The following is a 23,316-nucleotide window of genomic DNA, read 5'->3' as shown; positions in this document are numbered from 1 at the left end:
TGCCTACCTGATGAAAAGCGAGGGGCTGCGCTTCCCCGAGGCCTACGCCGCAGTCCGCGCCGTCAGGCCCGAAGCTAGGTGAGTGCCGGCCCCCGCCCCCCCCGGAGCCGCCCCCGCGGGTACTGACCCGGGTCGCCCCTGTCCCCGCAGGATGAACGCAGGCTTCGCGCGGCAGCTGGAGCTGTACGAGGCCATGGGGTGCCGGGTGGATGCGACCAGCGGGCTGTACAAGTGCTACCGCCTACAGCGGCTGGGCCAGCAGCACCCAGGGAAGGCTGGCCCAGCAGCACCCAGGTAAGCCCCGCCCGGAGCTGGGTGGGACTGGGGGAGCAGTGTCTGGGCAGCTGTCAGGTTGGGTGGAGGCTGGGCTCTTGCCTGCTGGGCCCTGACACTGGGGCTACCTGGCAGCAAATTGGGGGCTCCCGGGCCTGACCCCCCATCCCCACGAGCATGGAGCTGATCAGAGTTGGTGCTGGTAGCCTGGGACACCCTATCATGCTGGTGGGGTCCTCCAGGTACTGGTGAGGAGTAGGTAGTCCCCAGGTTGCTGGAGATCAGGGTTTCCTACCTGCACACAGGACAGAGTTGGGAGCAGTCCCCTCTCTGTCCCTTCTAACAGCTTTCCCTGTAGACATAGGGGACATAAGGCCAAATTCTACAGCTGGACATGCAGGGCGATTCAGGGATTCACAGCAGCGTTGCTGACCACGGAGGGCTCTGACACCTGGTGACAAGTTGCACGCAAAAGCTTCAGTAGCTGCAACACTAAATAGTTGCTTGGGCATACAAAACTTCCTCTACAGCAAGTGTCTTCTGTAGGCTGGAACAATGCCAACGATTGTTGCTGACCCAAGCCTTCTTGCTTTTAGCATGGTAAAGCTTGTCTTACATGTCTGTGTGGGGCTGCTTAGTTTTGAACTTCCTCTAAAATGGAAACAAGGTGAGGAAGGGAAGCTCTCACATGCAGAGGGGAAAGGCACAACACTTTACCTAGACACAGGAAGTGCTGGGTCTGTCCACCCAGTTCCCAAACTAGTGTTGTCTGTCGTTTTGCAGAGCTGCAGGACTTGCCCCAAGAAGTCTTTGCAATTGATCCAACCAACACTTGTCCAGCTTCAAACAATGAGGCTCTCTATAGGTGCAGAAAGTGCAGGTACATATCCTTTGTCCTCCATAGGTTGTTTTTTTTCTTTTTCAAAATAAACTGTCATAAGGAAAATGGCCTCGGGTTGGCTATTCTCAGAACAGAAAAAAAAAAAACTTGGAAACGTCCGTTTGAAAAAGAAGGTGTGACTTTCTTCTTCGTGATTTTGCTAACTGTGGCTGTATAAGAAACCAAGTGGAACTGTGGGGGACAGTTGGCTGGCTCCAGACCAGTGGTGCTCACAGTTTTGACCCTGTGGGTTAGATGAATAAGCTGGTGCATGAGCCAGATTGGCCCCATACTGCATCCCTTTGGAACTCTTGGGGAGCCCTGCATATTAGATGACATGGCATCAAGGGCTTGGTCTGGTCGACAGGCCAGAAGCTGAACATGTCAGCCATTGCTGACCTTGTTACATGGTTGTGTCCGTTGGACAAAACCCATCCCTTGCCGACAAGGGCTCCTTGTGCCCCTGTGCCTTGGTATACCATGCTGTTCCCACTAATCCTTTGTTATTTTGGATGACAGGCGGTCCCTATTTCGTAGTTCAAGCATTCTAACCCATGCTGAAGGAAGTGGGCCAGCAGCTTTTGCTCACAAGAGGATTAAAGATCCTGCTCAGCGACATCATGATGGTCAGGATAAATGTACTTCTTACTTCATTGAGCCGGTACAGTGGATGGAGCCAGCATTGTTGGGAGTGATGGAAGGGCAGGTGAGGGAGTGCTCGCTTGCTGGGCATTCTTGTTCTTGTCTGCATCCCTGACTAGATTTAAGTGTCCTAGTTTTATAGCTGTCATGCAAGGCCTTTTTCACAGTCCATGCAGCTTGAGCCACCTCTGAAGGTGATTCATTTAGGGATTAATTCTCACTTCCTACTGTTCTGGAGCTCCAAGATTAGAAGATGGTCACATTTAGCCTCCAAGTGGTGGTAAGGTGGCACTGAAGGGGGATTTTGCTTCAGGCATCTGCTATGACAATAGCAAGTTAAATTGTAGGCCACTGTTTGATAGTTTAGTTTAAGGTGAAAACATAAGCCTGGAGCAGAAGATGTGTTTCTAGAGCAGCCTCTAGAATTGTACTTTCCTCATGAGAAGTTCTTGTCTTTTGCTGCACATGGGCGTTTACTTTTTTTCACTGGTGTTAGGATTGAGGTGGGCAGATGTTGATGCTAGTAAGGCTAGTAAATCTTCATTGCGTTCTTTATCTTGCATTCTTCGTCTTTGTTTCATTCTTTTGCAGAACTGGTCTAACCCAAGTGTGTTTCCTGTGGCTCTGGCTCCCTTTCAGTCAGATGAATCCTACTGTTCCTCTTTTCCTCACAGTGATACAGCATGACTTGCCCATGCTGTTTTCTAGACCTCCTTCATCCTGTTTAGTTCTTCTGCTTACTGGTCCCTTGGCAATCATGGTAGGGTGTGTGTACCACCTCTTCCGGTACAGCTTTTGCCCCATGCAGCAGCCTTCTTGTACCTCCTCATATCTTCTCTTTTTGTATTCCAGCTCTACCTTTGGTTGTGGTTATTACAGAAGTTCTCAATCTGGCTCACTGTAGAAGTCTCTCTAGAGCAGAGATGGGCAAAGTCCAGCCCACAGTCTCCATGGCAACCCCCGCCTTGAGCTTTCACAGTCCAGATGTGGCTGGGGTCCCCATGGAGACCAGCCCCAGCCATACAGACTACTGAGAAATGGAGTCTGGCTGCCGCTAAATCGGCCATTTTGCCCACCCCTGCTTTAGAATTTGTAGGATGTAGAGCTAGATTTCTAGAAAGCTCTGCTGCTTGGGGAGCTGAAAATTCAGCACTATATTTAGTTGCTCAGTTTCCTGGAGCTAAATTTAAGATCAATGGGAGATGATGGGTATTGAACTCAGTTAGGTGCTGAGTTGTTTCATTTAGGTGATGTATAGGAGGTGAGCTCTCTGGGGTGGGGGGGTTCTGTTGTTTTGTTTTTGTTTTTTCTGTCAAGTGCTTTTATAAATATGGCCCACAAGAATTTGCCTGCTAAACAAAACAGGGAGCTGTGAAATGGTTTTCAGAAGTGGTCTGCCACTGGAGAAGGTTGAGGAATAATTCCTTTATGGCACCGAAGTAGCTTGCAGTCTTTTGAATGTGGAAGGTGACTCTGTAGTCTGGGGAGGGCTGGGTATGGATTTGAAACTTAAGAAAGTCCCAGGCTGCTGTTGAGTTGCAACTTCCTGAAGTTTAAGTGAAGCTGTGCCTTTGACCAAGCAAATGCATGTGTTTTTTGTTTTGTTTTGGTTTTTTTGCAGCTTCTGTGCCCCAAATGCACATTGAAGTTGGGCTCCTTCAATTGGCATGGAGAGCAGTGTTCTTGTGGCCGCTGGGTGACTCCTGCCTTCCAGATTCACAAAAGTCGAGTAGATGGAATACAAGCACTGCCTGTTGGTGGATTCCAGATTGTCAAAACTTGAATTCTTGGCTCTGAGGCTTGCTGCTGTCAGCGACTTCAGTGTGCTTTGAGAACAGAGGACTGTTACAGTGGGATCACCCTCAGCATCAAGTTGTGATTGCTGCTCTTTGGCAAAAGCTGATTTCACCCTCCTGGGATGCAACTGAATGACTTTTAACATTGGCTTATTGCCATTCTAGATCCTTCTTTTTTCTGTTGTTGTTAAATTCATGAGAAGATGCTGGAGCAGTTTTTTAAATGGACAGTGTCTTGTCAAACATCAATTTTTGATTTATTCTTCAGTGTTCAAGTATATATGTTCTTATTGTCTCTGTTAGAAAAATTAAACTTCTTTACACAGGAGCTATACAAATCCTTGTTTCCAATTGAGTGCTTAGTTTCAAACTGAACAGCAAAGCAGTATGCAACACTTATATTCCAGCAGAGCCAGTCTCCTAATGATAGTGAACACATGAATCAGTGAGAAAAGGGCTTTGTTAGGATGGGCTGGATGAAACTCCCTGGGTGCATGTAATTTGTAGACTGTTATGCTATATGAATTATTGAGGGGAAAAACATGTTAATAAGGTTAATTTAGAAAAAGATGTTATTTGAGACTGCAAGCTCAAGGATTAACATGCTGTTAAAATTCATCCTTTTGAGACTGAGGTCTTGTAGAATACCTGCTGGAAGATTAACCATGATTGACCTGCAGATACAGAGTAAACAATACAACATCTGAAATTGCAGCGGTGTCTTGAGGCTCCTTAGTTGAGGAAGGGGATTGCCTGGCTTTTGCCCTGGGATCAATCAGATTATAACAGTAAAGCATTGCTTCTCTAAGGCTACTCCCAAATACCCTTTCTGCCAAGAGCTTGTTTATTGAAGAATCATTAGGACCCATATGGTTAAAGGCTGCATGAAAGAGTCAGTGAACTATCTGAAAGGGAATTTGTTCTTTATTACACAGTTTCATGGCTGAAACAGGGAATTTGTAGGTAAGGAGGCAGAAATTCTTGTCTCTTATTGTGTGAGAGCTGTATCCTATCGGTTCGTCTTGCTTCCGGTTCCAGTGCTGCAAGTTTATCTAGGGCTCACTTAGATACTGCTGAACCTGGGATAGCATTTTTCGGACCTGGAAGGTAGGCTCCAGTTGCTGTAGGAAAAATGATCAGGAAGAGACAATAAAAGGCTTGCAGTGCTTCATGTTCATCTTATGCACATTCTCATTTGTAGTTATAGAAAAAGGGCAGGAAGGGACCTCAGGAGGTAATCTAGTCCAGTGGTTCTCAGCCTTTTTAGACTTGCATCATCCCTTGGAAAATTTCAACTCTTAGCTTTCACTTGCTTTTTGTCTACAGAAATATAACAACAATTCTTCTGTTGCGAAGAACTCAAAGGTTACAGCAGTTCAGAATTATCTTTAACACTGTGGATTCCTATTGGAAATTCCTGGGTTTATCTTGTGAATTATGTTTGCACACCTAATAGATCTGAAAGGTCCTCAAGGCACCCCAGTTGAGAATCGCTGATCTAGTCCAACCCCCTCCTTGCGGTATGATCATTCCTGTCTAAACCATTGTAGGCACATAGTTGTACAATATGCTCTTAAAAACTTCTAAAGATAGAGATTCCACCATTTCTCTGGGTAGCATGGTCCAGTGCATAATTGTGCTCATAGCCAGCCCGAATTTCTGTTGCTGCAATTTAAGGGTATTGCTCCTTGTAGCTGCAGAAAATAATTTATCACCAGCCTTGAGGAATTTGAAGACTTATTAAATCTTGAAGCGTGAAAGCCAAGCCCGTAATGCAGACATGTCACCTGATGGACTCTGGAAACGCATCAAGTCAGTAGCCTTGGAGACCACTAAGGAGATTGCTGGGCTCAGTACTAAGAGAAACCTAGACTGGTTTGATGAAAGTGACACAGACATCCAAGCCCTGCTTACAAAAAGATGACCACTCACCAAGCCCTTCTAGCACAGCCAGCTAGCCAAGAGAGAGAGACGGCTTACTGCCAGGCATGTAATGCCTTTCAGCGGAAACTGTGAGACATCCAAAATGAATGGTAGACTAATCTTGTGGAAATAATGCAACTATATACTGATATAGAGACACCAGAAGCTTCTACGAAGCCCTGAAATTGCATATGGCACCACCTATCTGATCCAAAGCCCACGGAGGAGCTCTGACAGCCAGACCCTACACGTTGACAAAGAGTTTGTCATGGACTGATGGTCTGAGCACTTTTAAACTCTCTTTAGTGCTGAATGCACAGTACACGAGTCTGCCATCAACTGAGTAAAGCAGCTGTCTGTTAAGGAGGAACTAAATGAGTGTCCTACACTGGAAGAAATCTTCATCGCTATCGACCAGATAAAAAGTAACAAAGCCCCTGGAATTGATGGAGTTCCACCTGAAGCCCTGAAATACGATGGTCCCACCCTACACTCCAAGCTCCATGAACTCTTTATAGTCTGCTGGGAGCAGGGGAAAATTCCACAATATCTGAGTGATGCTGTAATCGTCACGATGTACAAGAATAAAGGTGACAAGTCAGACTGTTCCAGCTACTGAGGGATCACCCTTTTGTCCATCGCTGGGAAGATTCTACCTAGAATCCTCCTCAACAGGCTGGTGCCTGCCATAGCAGAAGTAGCCTTCCTGGAGAGCCAATGTGGCTTCAGAGCAAACAGAGGCATGATAGATATGATATTTGTGCTCAGACAAATACAGGAAAAGTGCTGGGAGCAGAACAAGGGGCTGTACATCACTTCCATCGACCTTTCTAAGGCGTTTGACACCATAAGCCAAAATGGCCTCTGGAAGATTTTCAACAAGCTTGGATACCTGCCTAAGTTCCTCACCAGGATCGGGCAACTCCATGACGGTGTGGACAAGTCAAGTACAACAGCAACACTCTCTTGGGTTCTTTCCTGATCTCCAATGTAGTTAAGCAAGACTGTGTACTCACCCCTACTCTGTTCACCATTTTCTTCGCCATGATGCTGCAGCAAGCACTGGACAATCTTGGGGAAGGTGAGGTAGGTGTTTTATATCCACTTCTGGGCAGACAGAAACCTCTTCAACCTCAGATGGCTGCAGGCTTACACAAAGACCTGGCAACAGCTCATCCATTAACTTTTGTTTGCAGAGGATTGTGCCCTGGTGGCCCACACCCAACACTTTCTGCAGCATGTGATCATTTGCTTTGCTACTGTAGCGCAACTCTTCGGACTTACCATTAGCCTGAAGAAGACTGAAGTTCTTCATCAGCCAGCTCCATGCCAAGCTTATGTGCCACCAAAGATTGTAGCAGAAAGCCCCCTTTTCCTCCTGCCTGCAGTTGCTCTCCCCTCCTTGGATATGTTTTTCCTCTTCTACCTTTTCTTCCTTCCTCTTTTTTTTACTTTAAGATAAGGAATTGTGTTTTAAAATTTGTGTGTGTGCATTCTGTATCTCCCTGTGTATTTTGGTATTTTTATCTATTTGTGTGCCATGGCATTTGTAGCTTATATTTTATACTCCTCACCTTTCAACTATAAATGTGTTTAGTAACAATGTTAACAAGGGCAGGAGTCAAACTGCCACTTCCTTGTATCAGGCGGGCCCCTGAAAGAGCGAGTGAATCAGTGATTGAATGTGTAACACAGTAGCAGGCAGCAATTAACACCTGGGAAACTACAGATCAACCAAGGGAAGGAATCAATAGAAGACAATGTAGCAACCGGGACATCTCTAAACATCACTGATCAAGGGCTAGAAGCCCTGGCCTGAGTTAATCAATGCCGGGGACCAACTTTCGGGCTGAATATCTCCAGATCGACCACTCCCAGAGCCCTATTCAAAATTCATCAACGGACTCCCAAACCTGCACGTACATGTGGACGACCCCTGGGGCTGACAGATGCCATCCAGTAGCCACCGAGGGGGAAGTCCCATGAGGGTCAATGACCCCTGGATTGGGCAAACCTGAAAACTGGGGAGTCACCAAAGGCTGCCAAGGACAGATAAAAAGCAGTGAAAAGTGACCCTCAGCGGCGCCCTCTTGATCTCCAACTTGACCAGCACCCGACCTGTCCATCCAGGACCAACCGGCAACCCCCTTCTGGAAGATAACACCACGCTGGAAGAAGCCTCAACGGCAGACTCCAGCACCTGTGGGATAGGTATACCTGACTCTTGTAGCTTGCTACTGTGTGTATGTGCATGTGCGTGTGTGTGTGTGTGGACCAGCCCCAAGGTTTATGATTTAACTTCATTACAGTGTTTCAGTCTGCCTAATAAACCAGAATTTTAAAGATCCCAAGTTGGACATTTGTAGCCAACAAGATGGCTATCAAAGGAACTGAGCTAAATGCTGTCAAGCAGTTTACCTACCTGGGGAGTGTCATCTCATACGATGCCACGATTGACAAGGAGGTAGACAACAGACTTTCAAAAGTTAGCAGTGCCTTTGGCAGACTCTACAAGCGGGTCTGGAATAGTCACAGCCTGCGGGCACAGACCAAAGTCAAAGAGTACAGAGCTGTTATCTTTACCCTACTATCTGATGCTGAGTCATGGGTCTTATACTGCTGCCATGTACACCTCCTTGAGCGCTTCCATCAGTGCTGACTCTGTACCATTCTCAAGATCCACTGGCTGGATTGTCACCAGCGTAGAGGTGCTACTAACAGTCAATACCAATATATAGGCAGTTGTTCTGCAGACAGTTGCAGTGGGCATGCCACTTGGCCTGGATGGATGACAGCTGCCTACCAGAGACTGTGCTGTACGGGGAACTGACGATGGGGAAACACGACAGAGGGGCCCCATGCAAGCACTTCAAGGACACTGAAGAGGTCCTTTTCTGCCTGTGGTATTGATCACAAACTGTGGGAAACAGGCTGCAGATTGTGATGCCTGGCAGCTCCAAACCAAATAGGCAATGGCCTTCTTTGAATGTCAGTGCAGAGCCAACATCAAGGAGTAGGAGGAAAGATACACCCTCATCTAGCAGCTATCAGCCATACACATTTAACCATTGTAGCAGGATATGCCTCTGCAATTGGACTGATTAGTCACCAGCGGGCCTGAAACCAGCATGGCCCATGGTCCCAGCATGGGACCTTCCTAACATCATAGTCTGCAAAGAACCACCAAGACAAAGTCGTTTCCTGCTCTACTTTTCTCAAGACTAAATAATCTCAATTCTTTCAACCTCTCCTTGTAAACCATGTTCCAAGGATTCTTATTTTTGTTTCCCTCTGGTGGACTCTTTCTAATTTGTCCATGTCTGTCTTGAACCATGGTCCCTGAAACTGGATGCAGTACTCCAGGTGAGGACTTACCAGCGCAGAACAGAATGATAGAATCACTTCCCTTGACTTTAAGGTGATGTTTCTATTAATACAACCCAGTTTGCTGTTGGCTTTTTTTTATGCAACAAGATCATGCTGTTGGTTCATATTCATTATGATCTACTCACTGTAACCCTCATGTCCTTTTCTTCAGTACCACGGTCTCACCAGTCATTCCCCAGTCTATATTTGGGCATGCAATTGTTTATCCCAAATGTAGGACTTCACACTTGCTCTTAGTGAATTTCATTTGAAAAATTTTGGACAATTTCTCTTGTTTCTCAAGGTCATCCTGAATCCTAATTTCACCCTCCACAGTCTGCAACTCCACCAAGGTTGGTGTCATCTACCAACTTAAGTGTACGTACAGTCAGTGCCTTCCTCCAAGTCATTCATAAAAATATTTAGTCATGGACTGAGGACAGAGTCCTGGGGGACCCTGCTCGGTATCTCTTCTCAGTTAATTTGGAGGGTTCTGATTTGACTCAGAGAGATTAAAAGGTCTCCTGATTCGATTCGGATTCGGAGGTTTGGCCGCTGAATCTCAGCTGAATCAAATCAGCAACCAAAGCTTCGCACAGCCCTATTAAATGCATGCATCTGCACAGCTGCAGCATGCACGTGGCCTATCCTGGCAGCTTGGAGAACAGTGGTAAGTCTGTTGGGGGGGGAGGGAAGGGGTTTGGGGAGACAGATCAAGGCCCCCACGGTGAGGGAGGGAGTGGGGCTGGGGCAGGTGCTGCTCAGCTGGGGTGTTCACACCACTGACTGGCAGATAATGCTTAGGGATCATTAAAGCACAATTGATCCTTAAATGGAACATGAAATATGAATACAGACAACTCAAGTGTCCTAAAATCAAAGTCTAACTTTATTAGTACAAGTATTATCTTAGCAGTTTCTCTATTCAGAGAGAGAAAAACAGTACAATGATCTTGCCCAATCCCAGATGTTACTTTGCTTCACAGAAAAGATGGCCACTTGGTTCCTGAAGCAAAGGGTGCGTCGTTGGCTGAGATGATCCAGACAGGTGTTGAAAGGCATGGGCATGGGAAGGGGGTGGCTCCCACCATACGCCCAGGGGAGGTATAGGGGTGTGTGCCCGTTGGATCTATGTGCAGGGCGAGGGCAGCCTGTTGTGGGCTGGGGTCAGCTCCAGGCTCTCCCCATTGGGAGGGCTGGGCCAGGGCTGTACTTGGGTCAGGCGGTGGCAGCACTGGGAGTGGGGGCTGACAAATTTTGGGTGGCTGTAGTCCCTTGTAACCCCCCACCCCAATGCTGCCACCTGCCCTTACCCCATGCAGAGATCCAGGGGATGTGCCCCCCCATGCCTCCCCCAAGCACTCAGCAGGGGCTGCCCGTGCCTGCTTGCAGCACTGTCCTGTGCCCTGCTCCTGCCCCAACCCCATTTCCTCCTTCACTGCAGGGGCCTCGATCTGCCTGCTCCCCTTCCTTCCCCGCAACAGACTTCCCAGAGCCAGATACTGCTCTCCAAGGTGCTGGGTTTGCATATCAGCAATCTGATTGGTATCAGCCAATATGGCTCATTAATAGTCAGCCATTGGTATTAGTCCAAAAAATCTCTATTGGCGCACCCCTATTAACAGTACTTTCATTTCCTTAGCTTAGTAAATGAGAATGTCATGGGAAAATGCTAAAAGCCTTGCTAAAGCCAAGGTATAATCCCATCCACAGCTCTCCCCCAGTCCACAAAGCCTGTCACCTAGTCATAGTAACAAATCATGCCTGACCAACCTGATTTCCTCTTGATGAATCCATGTTGTCTGTTCCTGATCACCTTGTTCTCCTCCCCCCTTTGCTTGGTAATAGATTTCTTGATCACCTGCTCCATGGTTTTTCCAGGTATTGAGAGTCAAGACTGACTGATCTGCACTTCTTTCTCTTCCCCCATCTTAAAGATAGTTATTATATTTTCCCTTTTCCAGTCATCTAGGACCTCAAATGTATCATTGAGAACTAAGATGATAGAGCTAATGGCTCTGAAATTACCTCAGCCAATTCTTTCAGTACTCTGCATTGCATCTAGTCTTGCTGAATGTTTTTAGGTGGTCTCCAACCACCCATTCTTCCACTACTCTAGGCTGCTAGTCTCCTAACATCTCCTTACTACCAGATGCATTTGTCATCTGGTAGCTTTCCTTACTGGTGAAGAGAAATAAAAAGACATTAGGATATTTCAGCCTTCTCTGCATTATCCACTATTAAAACACTCTGCATTTAGTAAAGGATCTATACTTTTCCTGGCCTTCCTTTTTAGTTCTGATGTGGAAGGCAAAAACGAACCAAAAAAAAAAAAAAATGTTCCTTGCTAGCTGTATTTCAGTGTACACTTTGGCTTTCAGATTTTCTTCCTCATGCAACTCTTATACTAGGGCTGTGCAAAGCTTCAGCAGCCAATTTGATTCAGAGGAGATTTGGCCCAAAAGGAGGGAGTGGGGCTGGGACAAGCTACCCAGCTGGGGAGGGGGGCATGGGATGTGGGTACAGCAGCGCTGGGAGCAGGCTGCTATGCCCTGCTGCCGCTTGCCCAACTGGGGCAGGTTGGGGGTGATGCAGGCTCTGCTCGCTCTGGGCAGAAGGGAGCAAGTGGCAGCAGGGCATAGCCCGCTGCTTGCCCAGCCAGGGTGGGGAGATGTGGGTGCTGCTACCGCTTGCCCAGCCAGGCCAGGGGGTGGTGGGACGCTGATGACTGCAACTCATGCTAAGCTCAGGCCTACTCACAAGAGTTAAATTACAGAATACTGATGCTGACTTTATAATGCAAGAAGATGTGAGTTCATAGCTAGGCTAGCTGAGAAGAAATAATGAAGTATTTCTTCCAGCTTATCTTGCTACATACAGGATGATTTCAGGCAGGCTCCTAGTTGTCCGGTGTGTAACCATATGAAATGTCTATCTTTGATTAATTAGTATGGTAAATATTTCTTTTGCAACTAAGTCACGTTTACATGCAGGCAAAGACATTCTCCATATGCAATTGATATCTCCTCCTGATTTAGTCCAAAGATATGTATGTTTTTTCTGGCTGTTAATCAGTTTTTTGATATGTTCCAAACTGGATAACCTCTTGTTACTGAAGAAGGTAACTCATTCAAATTAGAAATTTCTGATCACCAGTAATGAGCAGGTTAATTAACAGGATTTTCCTGTCGGTTACTGCTTGGGACTCTCTCTCTTGCTTTACACAATTAAAAGAATGCTTTGAATATGCTAAGGGTATAGAGAGGCAGTAAAACAGCAAAGAGCACATGCACGCTTCGAGTGAGAAATCTCTCTGACACTAGTTGCTGATGCACCCAACTTACTGAAAAAGCTGAAGAGAAACAGACAGCCTCTTCATCACCTGTCTGGTGAGAGATCATCACCTTATAGCTAATTACTGGACTTTAATTTGGTTTGGGTTCACTTTGACTTGATTTTGAATACTTGTAGTAAATAAAGCCTTTCTGTCACTCATTGAATGAACTGTTGTGTCAATCCCTGGGCTAGTCTGGAATCCTAGGTTTTTATTTGCTAACAATGCGGGCATGGCAGAAGGTGCTGGGAGTGGGAGCTATGCCCTGCTGCCGCTTGCCCCCTTCCCCCTGGAGTGAGCTGCACTTGCTCTGCTTTCCACACCTCTCCCCTGCCACCCTGGCCGGGCAAACGGCAGCAAGGCATAGCCCCTGCTCCCAGCACTGTCGCACCCACATCCCCCATGCTCCTCCCCGAGTCCCACGATCGGTTGGGCAGTTTGTCCCAGCCCGTCCCAATCCCTCCCTCCCCTACATGCCTTTGCTCCCCCCTCCACCCACTACAACCGACTTACTAGCTGGAGGCGGCTGTGTCCAGCGTGGTGAGGACTGCAGCCTGTTTAGTCAATAGCCAAATCTCCGAAGCGGTGCTGAATCTTCGGATCAGATTCGTCCGAATTGAATGGGGACGGGGATTCGAATCTCCGAATCGAATCACTGTACCTCTGTATCAGCGGAATCGAAAGCAAATACTTGCTGCTTTGTACAGGCCTATTTTATACCTATTCATAGTAATATATGAACGTTTCCACTTTGTGTGATTCCTTTTTGAATTTCAACTCAAAGTAGTTTGCTGTATAGACAGGCTGGTCTCTTGCTCCACTTCCTATCCTTTCTTCATATCATGATGGCTTGATTTTGCATCCTTAATATTGCCTTTTTCCTTCAGACTTGCCTCCCATAGAATTCTGCCTGCCAATTCCAAGTCTGCTTTTCTGAAGTTCAGAATCTATATTATACTGCTGTTTTTCCTCTCTCTCCTTCCTTTGTAAAGGAAGAAGGCTACATATTTTCCTTCAGCTATTTAAACTGGCTTGGTGCCTCATCCTTTCCCCTGGCTAGCGGCATAGAAGGTAGGAGGAGCAGGACAAGTAGATTTTGTCCAGTAGTGAATTTCCTCCAAGTAGGCCCTATTTCATCTTCACTCACAAAAGGATAGGAGTAATCTTTTCTGCTGGGAGCATCTTTGTACAACTGTTAGATCAGATTTTTAACAAATTGTGCTAGTCTCTTCTGGGAATTCTATTTTTTACTTTCCACTATTTAAGTGTTAGACTTCTTACACTGTCCCACTTATCATATGTGGAATTTTAAGAATGCTTATTTTAACATGAAATGTTGTCCATCATATTAACAGTGTGTTCCTCAAAACCATGCTTTTCTTTAGCTGAACCTGCAAGTGTAATAGGATGAGTAGTCTGTTATTTTTCTCTCCAGTAATTATTCTTATTTTGATGCTGTACAAGAAGATGCTTTTCCTTTCTGAAGGGAAATCTACAAGCCTAATAAGGATTACAGGAGCTGTAGTAGTCAGTAAAAGTTTAGTTTATTCAAGGTAAACTGTCCATTTTCTTACAGGCTCCTTGCTTTTGCATCAGAAAAACTGGACAAAGACCCTCAAATAGTTTAAATCCATTTTTTATTTTCATTGGACTTGACCAATTTTTACACAACTTCCAGCAACATACATAATGAAGTAAACAGAGAAAAATAGATGTTGGTTTGAATTTTGCTCATCGCTTTTCCTCCTCATGTGGACAGAAGGAAAACTGTAGCAACATCAGAATTTCAACACTGAAAACGGACACACAAAACAAAAATATAAGAAAAAGTGTTTAACTGGTCACACTCAAGGGCCAGGCATAACACAATAAATATTAGAACGGCATCATCTTACACATTTGTTGTAAGGTTTATAACATCCTCTATTAAAGAAATAAGAACATCCGGATAGCATGAAGTGCTACAGAAGTAGTGGTGAGGAGTATGAACAATGAAAATTCAAAGGAAGGCTTGTACAGTGACTATTCATTCATACATGATCAATCCTAAAACATGGAGCATACACGGAAAGTTAAGTGAACTGAACTTAATCATTCACTACCAGAGCATCAGCTGGAATAGTTATGTTGGTTTTGAGAAATCAAAAGAATCTTCAAATGCTAACTGAAGAATCAGCCAGGTTCTCCATTTCAGACAGTGGGATAGCATCCAACTGGAAGTATTATTGTTTGGTCCACAATGCATATACAGCCTTTTGCATCTTTGCTTTTAAAAGCTGGCAGCTTGCTAGAGAGAATATTTTACTTCAAAATTAATACTTGTTATTCACAATGCCTTGCACCAGTACCATCAATGGTGATTACTCAGAAGACATTAGCTGGAGTAAATCTAATACTACAGTGCTGGGTAGCATTTGTTTTTTTTTTAAATTTCAACTGCAGTATCAGTGATAGTTAATTAAGCTAAAAAAAAGAAGTTGCCAGATCCTTTAGGATCTTCCATTCTGCAGCAATGGTGCAACTGCTGGCTCCCAAATTTAATGAGAAAAGGCTTCTAATTCCTCAACACACACTAACTCTGTCATTGAATAGAAGCAGTAGTTGTTTTGAGAGCAAACCATGGTCAGAGTGAAATGCAAAGAACAAGGTCACCAACTTCTCACTAGATACATTCTCTAAAAATTATCAGCCTTCCAAAAAGAAAGTATAGCATTGAACATTCCTTTTACAAAGAGGCTGGACAGATGAGCCAAATCACACCAGCATCCTAGGGGGAAAAAAAGTTTGAAAGCATGTGGCTTTCTTGTCATAAGGATGACCCGAATGCTGCACTGAAGACAAATATTATGGCATGCAGCAGAGCACCACCTGCAGGAGGACTGATTCTTGGTCCATACAGAAAAAGGGTCATCATGGCTCATGATGTCCTATAATACAAAGCAGCTATAACAAGCTTCACATACTAAAGCAGTTGAATGGTAAGAGAAGGTAAAGTTCCTGCTGCTGATCGTTGAGCATCTATGGCTTCAAATTTTAACTGTCAGAGTACAACACTCCTATTTATGCAACAGGTAGGAAAATAAGTGTTCTCACATGCTGGCAGACAGACTGGCTGCTTTCACATGTTCCTTTTAGCTAATCCTTGCAGAGTTCTACAAACCTGCTGCACTTCAGTACACCTGCTGTAATACGGCTCAGTAAAAGGTTGCAGAAGGGACATTACACTAAAGAATTCACAATTTTTAATATCATTAACTCATCACTGGAATATTATAAATCAATTCCATTTCAAAAAGTGGGAAACTTCCCATTTGTTGCTTTGAAGTCACCTAGCAAAATGCTAGGCCCAAATGCCCTTCACGCTACTAGCTCAGAATATAGCATGTCCCAAGACAAAGATCTGCAACCTCTTCTACCAGTACAACTCAGCCAGCTTACTTCCCCAAGGAGTACTGACCACAGAGAATGCACACATTAACTGGGAGAAGGAGAAATGAGAATTTCCTACCCTGCAAGCTTAGAAGTGTTTCTCTCACTCTCTACCAGGCCATTCACACCAACTCCACTCACTAATTCAGACACTCAGAGCAAGGCCAAACACAAACTAAGAGGAATGTTTTATAAAGACCCACTGAGTATGAACAGGAAAACATAGGGCTATCAGGTACTTTTGGATTGATTTTACAGAGTAGGGAAGCAAAGGAACTGAGATGAGGAATCTAAAGAGAACAAACTGGAGTGGGTTGCAGAAGTGGAACTCAGTCTTCCAGACTGCGGAATGCATTCTGCATGTCCTCGAAGAGTTGAGCATAGTCTGCCTTGATTTTTGCTTCACCATCTTTGACTGGGTCCTGAAATTTAATACACACAAAGTACAGAAATCAGTCCTTCACACAGGCTGGCAGTCCACACCACTGATTTAACTCCTTCCTGACCTGAGAACTTGCATCTACTTCACTGCCCAGCAGGCATTTATAGCTTTAATTTCAAGACTGAATCCTGGTGGTTGCCTCTAAAGGCAACCAAGCTCCTGTCTCACCCTTATTCCCACCCAATTAGTAGAAGAGCATTTTGACAATGGTAGATTTTCCCAGGCAGGATGCAGAAGACAGAACAGATTGTTTTTCCACCTGAATTCATTTCTATCAGTTTAAGATAGGGGATCTCAACCTAGAGCCCAATCAGCACACTGGTGTGGCCCAATGTTTTAAAAAACAAAACATTTTTAAATGGATACAGAGGAAGTAAGTTGTGTGGGTGCAGCCCACACAACACATTGAGAGCTGCAAGTATGGGCCACTATAGCAAACAGGTTGAGAACCACTGGTTTAAAAGGACAGCAGTAAGACTCAGAAGAAGTGGTCAGTCATGCTAGGGACAGCAGGATTGCCATGACTGAATACCACCTCCCTTCCCTCTAACCAGAAGCTAAAGTATAATAAGCAGCTTGCCAACAGACGAATTCTGCATGAAAAAAGAATTAAAAAATTAAATAAGGAAGTACAGGAGTCAACTTCAGCACCTTCAAAGCTCTATTTCTAAACAAAGCTGGTCCCATGTAACATAGCACGTGCTCACCTTCAAGAACAAGTTCTGCCCACCTGGAGGATCCACCTGAACTGCTGGATTCTCATCCAACTCTTAACCCTGCATACTCACTGCAATGGCTTAGCTATAGGACACACAGGTGCCCAGATGGCTGACTTGTTACATGCCAACTACTTCCCCACACTCTTTAAGGCACATGTCAGATTGTGGAATATGGAGCATGTAACATATTTGTGCCAGTCTTGAAATCCCCCTCCCTCCCTCAATTTTCATGGCTGTTTTCCTTTCATGTGTTGTATGGAGCTTGCCAGTCATTTGTTAGATGATTACTTGATTGTCTTTATCTTTATTTTATTTTTTTTTACTTTTTTCAAAACAGATTCTTCCTCTTAATTCTTGGATACCTTTAGATGGCTAACACTAGAATGACTAAGAATGACCATTCTCTGTCTCTCTCACTGTTCCCTGTTCCCCACCCCCCAAAAAAGCAAAGCATCCATCTGGGAAATCATTTCTTCTCTAACGAGGTCTGCAAGCATCCCATGACAATGGTTTTTTTTTTAGAGGCCCTGTGGTTGTCATAGGGACCCCGAGGAAGTGCCTTCCTGCCCATCTTCCTACAAGTATACCTTGAATTTCATGGAGGTGAGTCTGTAGAGGATCTCATTCATATTCTCCCGGATGATGGACCACGTAATCTTATTGTCACTCTGGGCTGTGGTCTCTACAGCACGGCGTGCCATGTCGTAGAATGCTATCATGTTGGAAAGCATCCCCACTGTTTTATAGAAAGGGCAGAACCTAATGGAGCAAGGTAGAGCCTATGATGAATAGCTAGTTACTTTCAAAGGAACAGTTGTGTCTGCTTTCAGGTCTAACACGACACTCTCACAATCAAGTTTCTCTTGCTGGGTGGGATCCAAGACTACTGGTTTACTTCTCCTGTGATAGATACACTACAATGTGGCATAAAACAGTCCGTATTGGGCCCTGAGCCTTTAGAAGGAATGATAAGACACTTCATGGTACAACCCAGAGGCAATGATTCCCTTAGAAATGGAGATCAACTACTGCACTGAGAACTGGAGTCTCAGTATGAGCTTGTATTAACATACAGTTGCCTTCCACACTGCAGACTCGCATCATCCCCATGCATTGACAAAAAGGGTAACAGCAGAACATGAGGTCATTTCATCTGTTACTGTAGCTCACATCAATGCTTTACCCTCTCTTGTCCCATTTGATCAGGGCATCCAGTCTCAACAGCTGCCTGGGGGGGATTTTGCATCCCATGGAGTTATTCCATGACACCAGTCCTCCCCGTTTGTACAAGACCAGTCAAAGCCAAAGGCACTCTTAAATGGATGCCAACATGCCAAGTCATTTATAAATGCACTGCTCCTCTGGGCTATAGCTAGCATAGAATCCCTGCCCCAAGAGCTCAGAGCAAAGGCAAAGGCTGCTATGGCAGAACACTGCAGCTTGGTGCCAAAGGGCATGAAACACTTCACAGTAGGGGTGGGGGGAAATAATTTTTGGAAGGGGAGGGAAGAAGCAGAAAAGACAATACAGGACTGTTCAAAAGCTGGAAAGAGATGGTAACAGATACAAAAGAGATGTGGAAAGGAGCATCTGTGCCAGTTGTAGATGGGCTGCCATTGCTCAATGATGAGAACTGGACTAAACCAAACTCTTTCAGTCCCCAGAGTATTGTTGGGATGTGTAGCAATCAATGCCAGCTAACAGTCCTCTTCTGTCTTTCCCCAAGAGATACTGCACACACACTGAACTGAGGTTTAATTCATTGATCAGGCTGCTGGGTCTGGAAGTCTTGGATATACTGTTCAAGAAATAGCCAAGCCACCTTGCACAGCATCAGGAGCTGGCACACAGAGCCTCTCCCAGTATTGGCCTTCAGCCAGTTTCCTAGAAAAGAGCAGCTTGTGGGCTTTGCATGTAAAAATCACTCTGACTAGTATAGAAACAAATCCTGGCAGCCCATCAAGGTGAAGGCTACTTTCAAACATAAATGGACAGAAATGATGAAACGTAAGAATCACCTGTCATATGGGGTGTAGCCATTCTGCTGCAGGAAGTCATCCTTGATTAGCTTGGCAACCTCCAGGGTAATCTTGTCCGTTTCTGCCAGGGATGCCTAGAAGGCAAAACAAAGTCAGTCAGGTGCCAAGTCCCATATGTAGGAGCACTCTGCACTGGACCCCTCACACTGTGAGGGATCATTCCTTATACCAGTGCTTTTATCCATATGTATGTGGCAGCATTGCTTCCTATAAAATTTTACCTTTCAAATATTTCCTTCTGCTACAAAACCAATTATTCTACCAGCAAAAAGACTACGAGCAATAGTCGTAAAATTAAGTATGTACACATTCCTTCTGATACTAACCAATGAGTAAATGAGTTTCTTTTAAAAAGGTGTTGATAGCCTGTATACTGAACACATGCTAGAATGGTAGATGTGTGAATAGAAAACTTCTCAAGCAAAATTTGCAGATGACATGAAATTGAGAACGACTGCAAACACGGGAGGACAGTAGCACAACTCAGAAATATCCCGAGAGATTATGAAGCTGGGCAAGAGCCAACAGGATGAAGTTCAGTGCTGGCAGAAGAATAAATCAAAAGCACAAATATAAAATGGGTGACAACTAGCTGGATGGCAGCACAACAGAAAAGAATCTAGGACAGCATCAGCCCTGAGGATGGCTGTGATATTCCTGGTGGCTGCCTTAATCCTGCCCTACTTTCTCACTCTAGCCCAAGGATGGGGAAAATACAGCCTGCCAGGCCATTCTATTCAGTCTGAGGGCCCCCTCCAAAAAACAGTTACTACCACCCCAAGGCCACCCCTCTGAAAGCCAGCAGGTGGGTTTTCAGAGGTCACATGCCATTGGACTGGGCAGGCTTCACCTCCATGGGGCTCCTGGCACTTCAGCTGGGATCCCCATGTGGAGGCACTGAGCACAATAGTGCACAACTGGACAGCTGGTGAGTGGGGAGGGGAGCTCCTGCCTGCAGTGTAGAGAGCCCTAGATGGAGGCACAAAACCAGTCCAGCCTGGCCTGGCAGCATATGCGCTCCTGGCTGCAGTGCTGGGAGCCCCACATGCTAGCGTGGAGCCAGCCCTCCCAGCCCGATGCCACGTATGTGTGCAGGTGAGTGGGTGGTAGGGGCTCCCCCCCGCCACAAGTCAACTCCCCTGCTTTTCCCCTGTACTGAGCAACAGCTTTTGTCCTGCACCACCACTGCTGAGCCTGGGTTGGCAAGCCTAGAGCAGGCACAGGGCACATAGGGTCAGGGCTGCATGTGTGGATTCCCCGCCAGTACCATGGGGCTGGGGTTGGCAGCAGCCGCCAGAAGGAGCTGCCACCGCCCCAGCTGCCTAGAAAGGTAGTCCAGCCATGGAGCTGCCCCAGTCCTGCCACATGCCCAGAGGGCGGTAGGATGCACCACAGGCAGGCGGCGCAGGCCAGCCTGGGTTTGAGCTGTGCTTGGGTTCTGGCTGATCTGCTCCAGCGGGGGTGAATCTAGAGTGGGCGCGGGGTGTGCTGGGGCTGCACACTTCTGGCGGTGGCAGACAGGTGCTGCAGGGCAGAGGCTGAATGGTGTAGGGGGCTCCCATGCACATCCCACCATACCCACAAACCCTTCCCCACATTCACCTTCCCCACAAACACCGCACCCCCCCACATGCCGGGGGGGGAGCTGCGCTCACTGCTATGCATACACAGTTCACCACACCCCCCCCAGCCACCCTCCCCCTCCACACACACCCCACAAACCCCATATCCACAAACCCTATACCCACCCACATCCACACAGCCCCCACAACCCCCTCCACACTCCCCTACAATAGACAGGAATAAGACCTCATTTTGAGCTATTATGCAATCACCTCTATATACACACCACACAAACCAGGACGCTTTCTGTAGTGGGGGGCTCAAAACTAGACACTACTCCAGAAGTAGCTTCACCAGTGCTGAAGAGAGGGGAAGAATCACTTCCCTCAATCTGCTGACAATGCTTCTACTAATGCAGCCCAGTATGCTTTCTTCACAACAAGGGCACACTGTTGGCTTGGGTCTTTTTCTGCAGAGCTGCTGCTTAGCCAATCGATCCCCAGCCTGTACTGGTGCACAGGACTGTTCCATCCTAAGGGCAGGACTTTGCACTTGTCCTTACTGAACCTCATGAGATTTGTTTTGGTCCAATCCTCCAATTTGTTAAGTTCTCTGAATCTTAGCCCTACCCTCAGCTTGGTGTCATTCACAAATTTGCTGAAGGTACACTCTTGTCTATCTAATTCTGAAATTGCATTCTGGTTCCCATGACAAAGCAAGAGAACAGCCTGAAATTGAGACCAAGGCTAGAATCAAGACAAGTCTAACATTTCCATCACTTCTATTCCTTTCTCCACATGGCCTGGTACACCAGTAGTTACCCACTCTGGCAGAGGGCATGCTAACTAGTCTGTCTAGAATAATATAATAATAATCCCTCCAAGCATCTCCGAGGATTCTTGCGCATCCCCTCTTGGCATGCTGGTCACTCACCTTCCCCACAAGCTGCACAATCTCAGCCAGGTCCTCCTCTTCCTGCAGGATCTCCTTGGCCTTGGTCCGCAGGGGAACAAACTCTGTGAAATGCTTGTCATAATACTCATCCAAAGCACGTGTATACTTGCTGTAACTGATCAGCCAATTGACAGAGGGGAAGTGCTTGCGTTGAGCCAGCTTCTTATCCAAGCCCCAGAAAACCTACCAAAGCCAGACTGGTTAGTGCATCTTCCTCTCAGAAGTACTTAAATGCATTGCATTTTCCATGTTTCTGCATTAGCAAATACAGCCAAGACCACCTCATTCCTCCAGACAGACTTTGAAGACTAACCTTCCCCCTTCCCCTAACTACCCCAACTGCACTATAGCAGGGGTCCTCAGACAGAGCCCCTCCTCTTACAAGTCAACTCTAGTAATGTACCCAATTCCATGTTCATTTTGTGACCTTTGCCCAGCACTACAGTCTTGATTGAGGTTGCCCCAGGTCAGCCCCAATATTTGCAAAACTACACGGATCTAACTCCATGCCAGAATCCAAAGCAACTCTTTTCCCAAGATATGCAGCCTTGTCCTCTTTAAACTAGAGAAGTTTCTACAGCAAATCCCCAAATATTAAGTGCTCCTCCAGGAGGACTGCAGCCTTTTCTCGTGCCATCCTATCCTAGCAGAAGGCTACCACCCCCACTCTCGCTATCCAAGGACCAGAATGTCCCCGAGTCCATGAATAATCCTGAGCAATCATCAACCAACATCAACCCTACCTCTCCACATGCAATAAGTTCTTGGGCCTGTGTTCAGAACATTTCACAAGGGCAGGCTTTGATGCTGCAGGACAATTCCACACACCACAGTTGTCACAGAGTGAAAGTGGTTCTGGTACACTACATTCATTTCAAGCCCTATTGAAGAAGCCATAATGAAACTGTAAGCAGACTGCCACAAATTGGAACATACCTGAACAATGCCCAAAGTAGCAGATGTGACAGGATCAGAGAAGTCGCCACCAGGAGGAGATACACTGACCAGCGAGAGAAAAGAAGCAGTGGTCAGCAGTGCTTATGATAGCTAGGACGAAATTTCAAACACATAACCACACAGCTCTACGTGGGGAAGAAGCCAGGATAGTTATTCACTCCCTCTCCCCCCAACCTTTCTCCTTTCAACAAAATGCCCAGGTCAGGAGATGTGTGAAGAGCAGAAAGTAGAACATTGACTCTGGTTTTACACTTAGTGGTTTAAGCAAAATATGACTGTTCAAGCAGGCTTTGGTACAGGACAGGATCCAGGAGTCAAGGGTGCAGAAAAGGCAGCAAAATACCTGCATTTTGAATGCCAGCTCCAAGCAATGTGCTTAGAGGCCAAAAAACCAAAAAGATCAGAAGAGGAATATGACACTTCCAAAACAAAGTTCAAATTAGTGATCAACTAACAACTTCTCACCACAGGGAGAACTAATCCCACTGCATATCCAGTTACTTGGCTGGTAGGATCTGCCTAACATTCCATTCCAGCCTCAATAGCTCCAGGCTGTGATGCAGGGTTCACTGAGCTGAGGATAAGGAGGTTGGAGAGAGAAAGACTGAGGGCTTCTTAAGGCTACAGTACAAGACTGTCTGGGAAAGGTAGGGACAAAACAAAGACTATTCCTGAAATAGGAAATGTCCCCCCCCACACTGCAACCTGTAGTACCAGGTTTTTATGCAGATGATTTTCTGTGATAAGGTGCACTCCTTTCTGCAAGGATTCTCAGGGCTCTGGAAGCCAATTCAGCCACACAAATTAGAAAGCAACTGCACTTTGTAACACTTGAGAAGACTGTTTTTCAGGGTATTCAGAATTCACTTAGCTTTCCTGGAAGCTTGATGTAGTTGAGAGAAAGCACCCCCTTCTAGTGGTGCATATGTGGTTTGTGGTGACATCTGAGTGAAGATGGATGCAATCTCTCTCTAGAACTCCCAGTCACCCTGACCGTGT

The 23,316-nt window shown here is 46.0% G+C and overlaps 2 protein-coding genes across 2 annotated transcripts in view; one reads left to right on the top strand and one right to left on the bottom strand.

Moving 5' to 3' along the window:
- Positions 1-6: 6 nt before the first annotated feature.
- Positions 7-6,925, top strand: DUSP12 (dual specificity phosphatase 12). The gene is made up of 5 exons (XM_006036196.3): positions 7-78; positions 151-269; positions 1,057-1,153; positions 1,673-1,859; positions 3,417-6,925. Exons 1-5 carry the CDS (start codon positions 11-13, stop codon positions 3,576-3,578), a joined length of 633 nt encoding a protein of 210 aa, XP_006036258.1. The 5' UTR covers positions 7-10; the 3' UTR covers positions 3,579-6,925.
- A 6,909-nt stretch (positions 6,926-13,834) lies between these two features.
- Positions 13,835-23,316, bottom strand: part of ATP6V1A (ATPase H+ transporting V1 subunit A) — a 35,253-nt gene continuing 25,771 nt past the window's right edge. The window contains exons 11-15 of the mRNA XM_006036195.2: positions 22,297-22,360; positions 21,340-21,543; positions 18,823-18,917; positions 17,392-17,563; positions 13,835-16,065 (exon numbers count right to left, since the gene is read on the bottom strand). Of these exons, the coding sequence (XP_006036257.1) occupies positions 15,973-16,065; positions 17,392-17,563; positions 18,823-18,917; positions 21,340-21,543; positions 22,297-22,360 (628 nt within the window). The 3' untranslated portion in view covers positions 13,835-15,972. The remainder of the gene's footprint in view (positions 16,066-17,391; positions 17,564-18,822; positions 18,918-21,339; positions 21,544-22,296; positions 22,361-23,316) is intronic.

The sequence above is a fragment of the Alligator sinensis genome, unplaced genomic scaffold (assembly GCF_000455745.1).
Source record: "Alligator sinensis unplaced genomic scaffold, ASM45574v1 scaffold101_1, whole genome shotgun sequence".
Lineage (NCBI taxonomy): Eukaryota > Metazoa > Chordata > Crocodylia > Alligatoridae > Alligator > Alligator sinensis.
The sequence above is the reverse complement of the archived record's forward strand: the minus strand, read 5'-3'. Positions and strand labels throughout refer to the sequence as shown.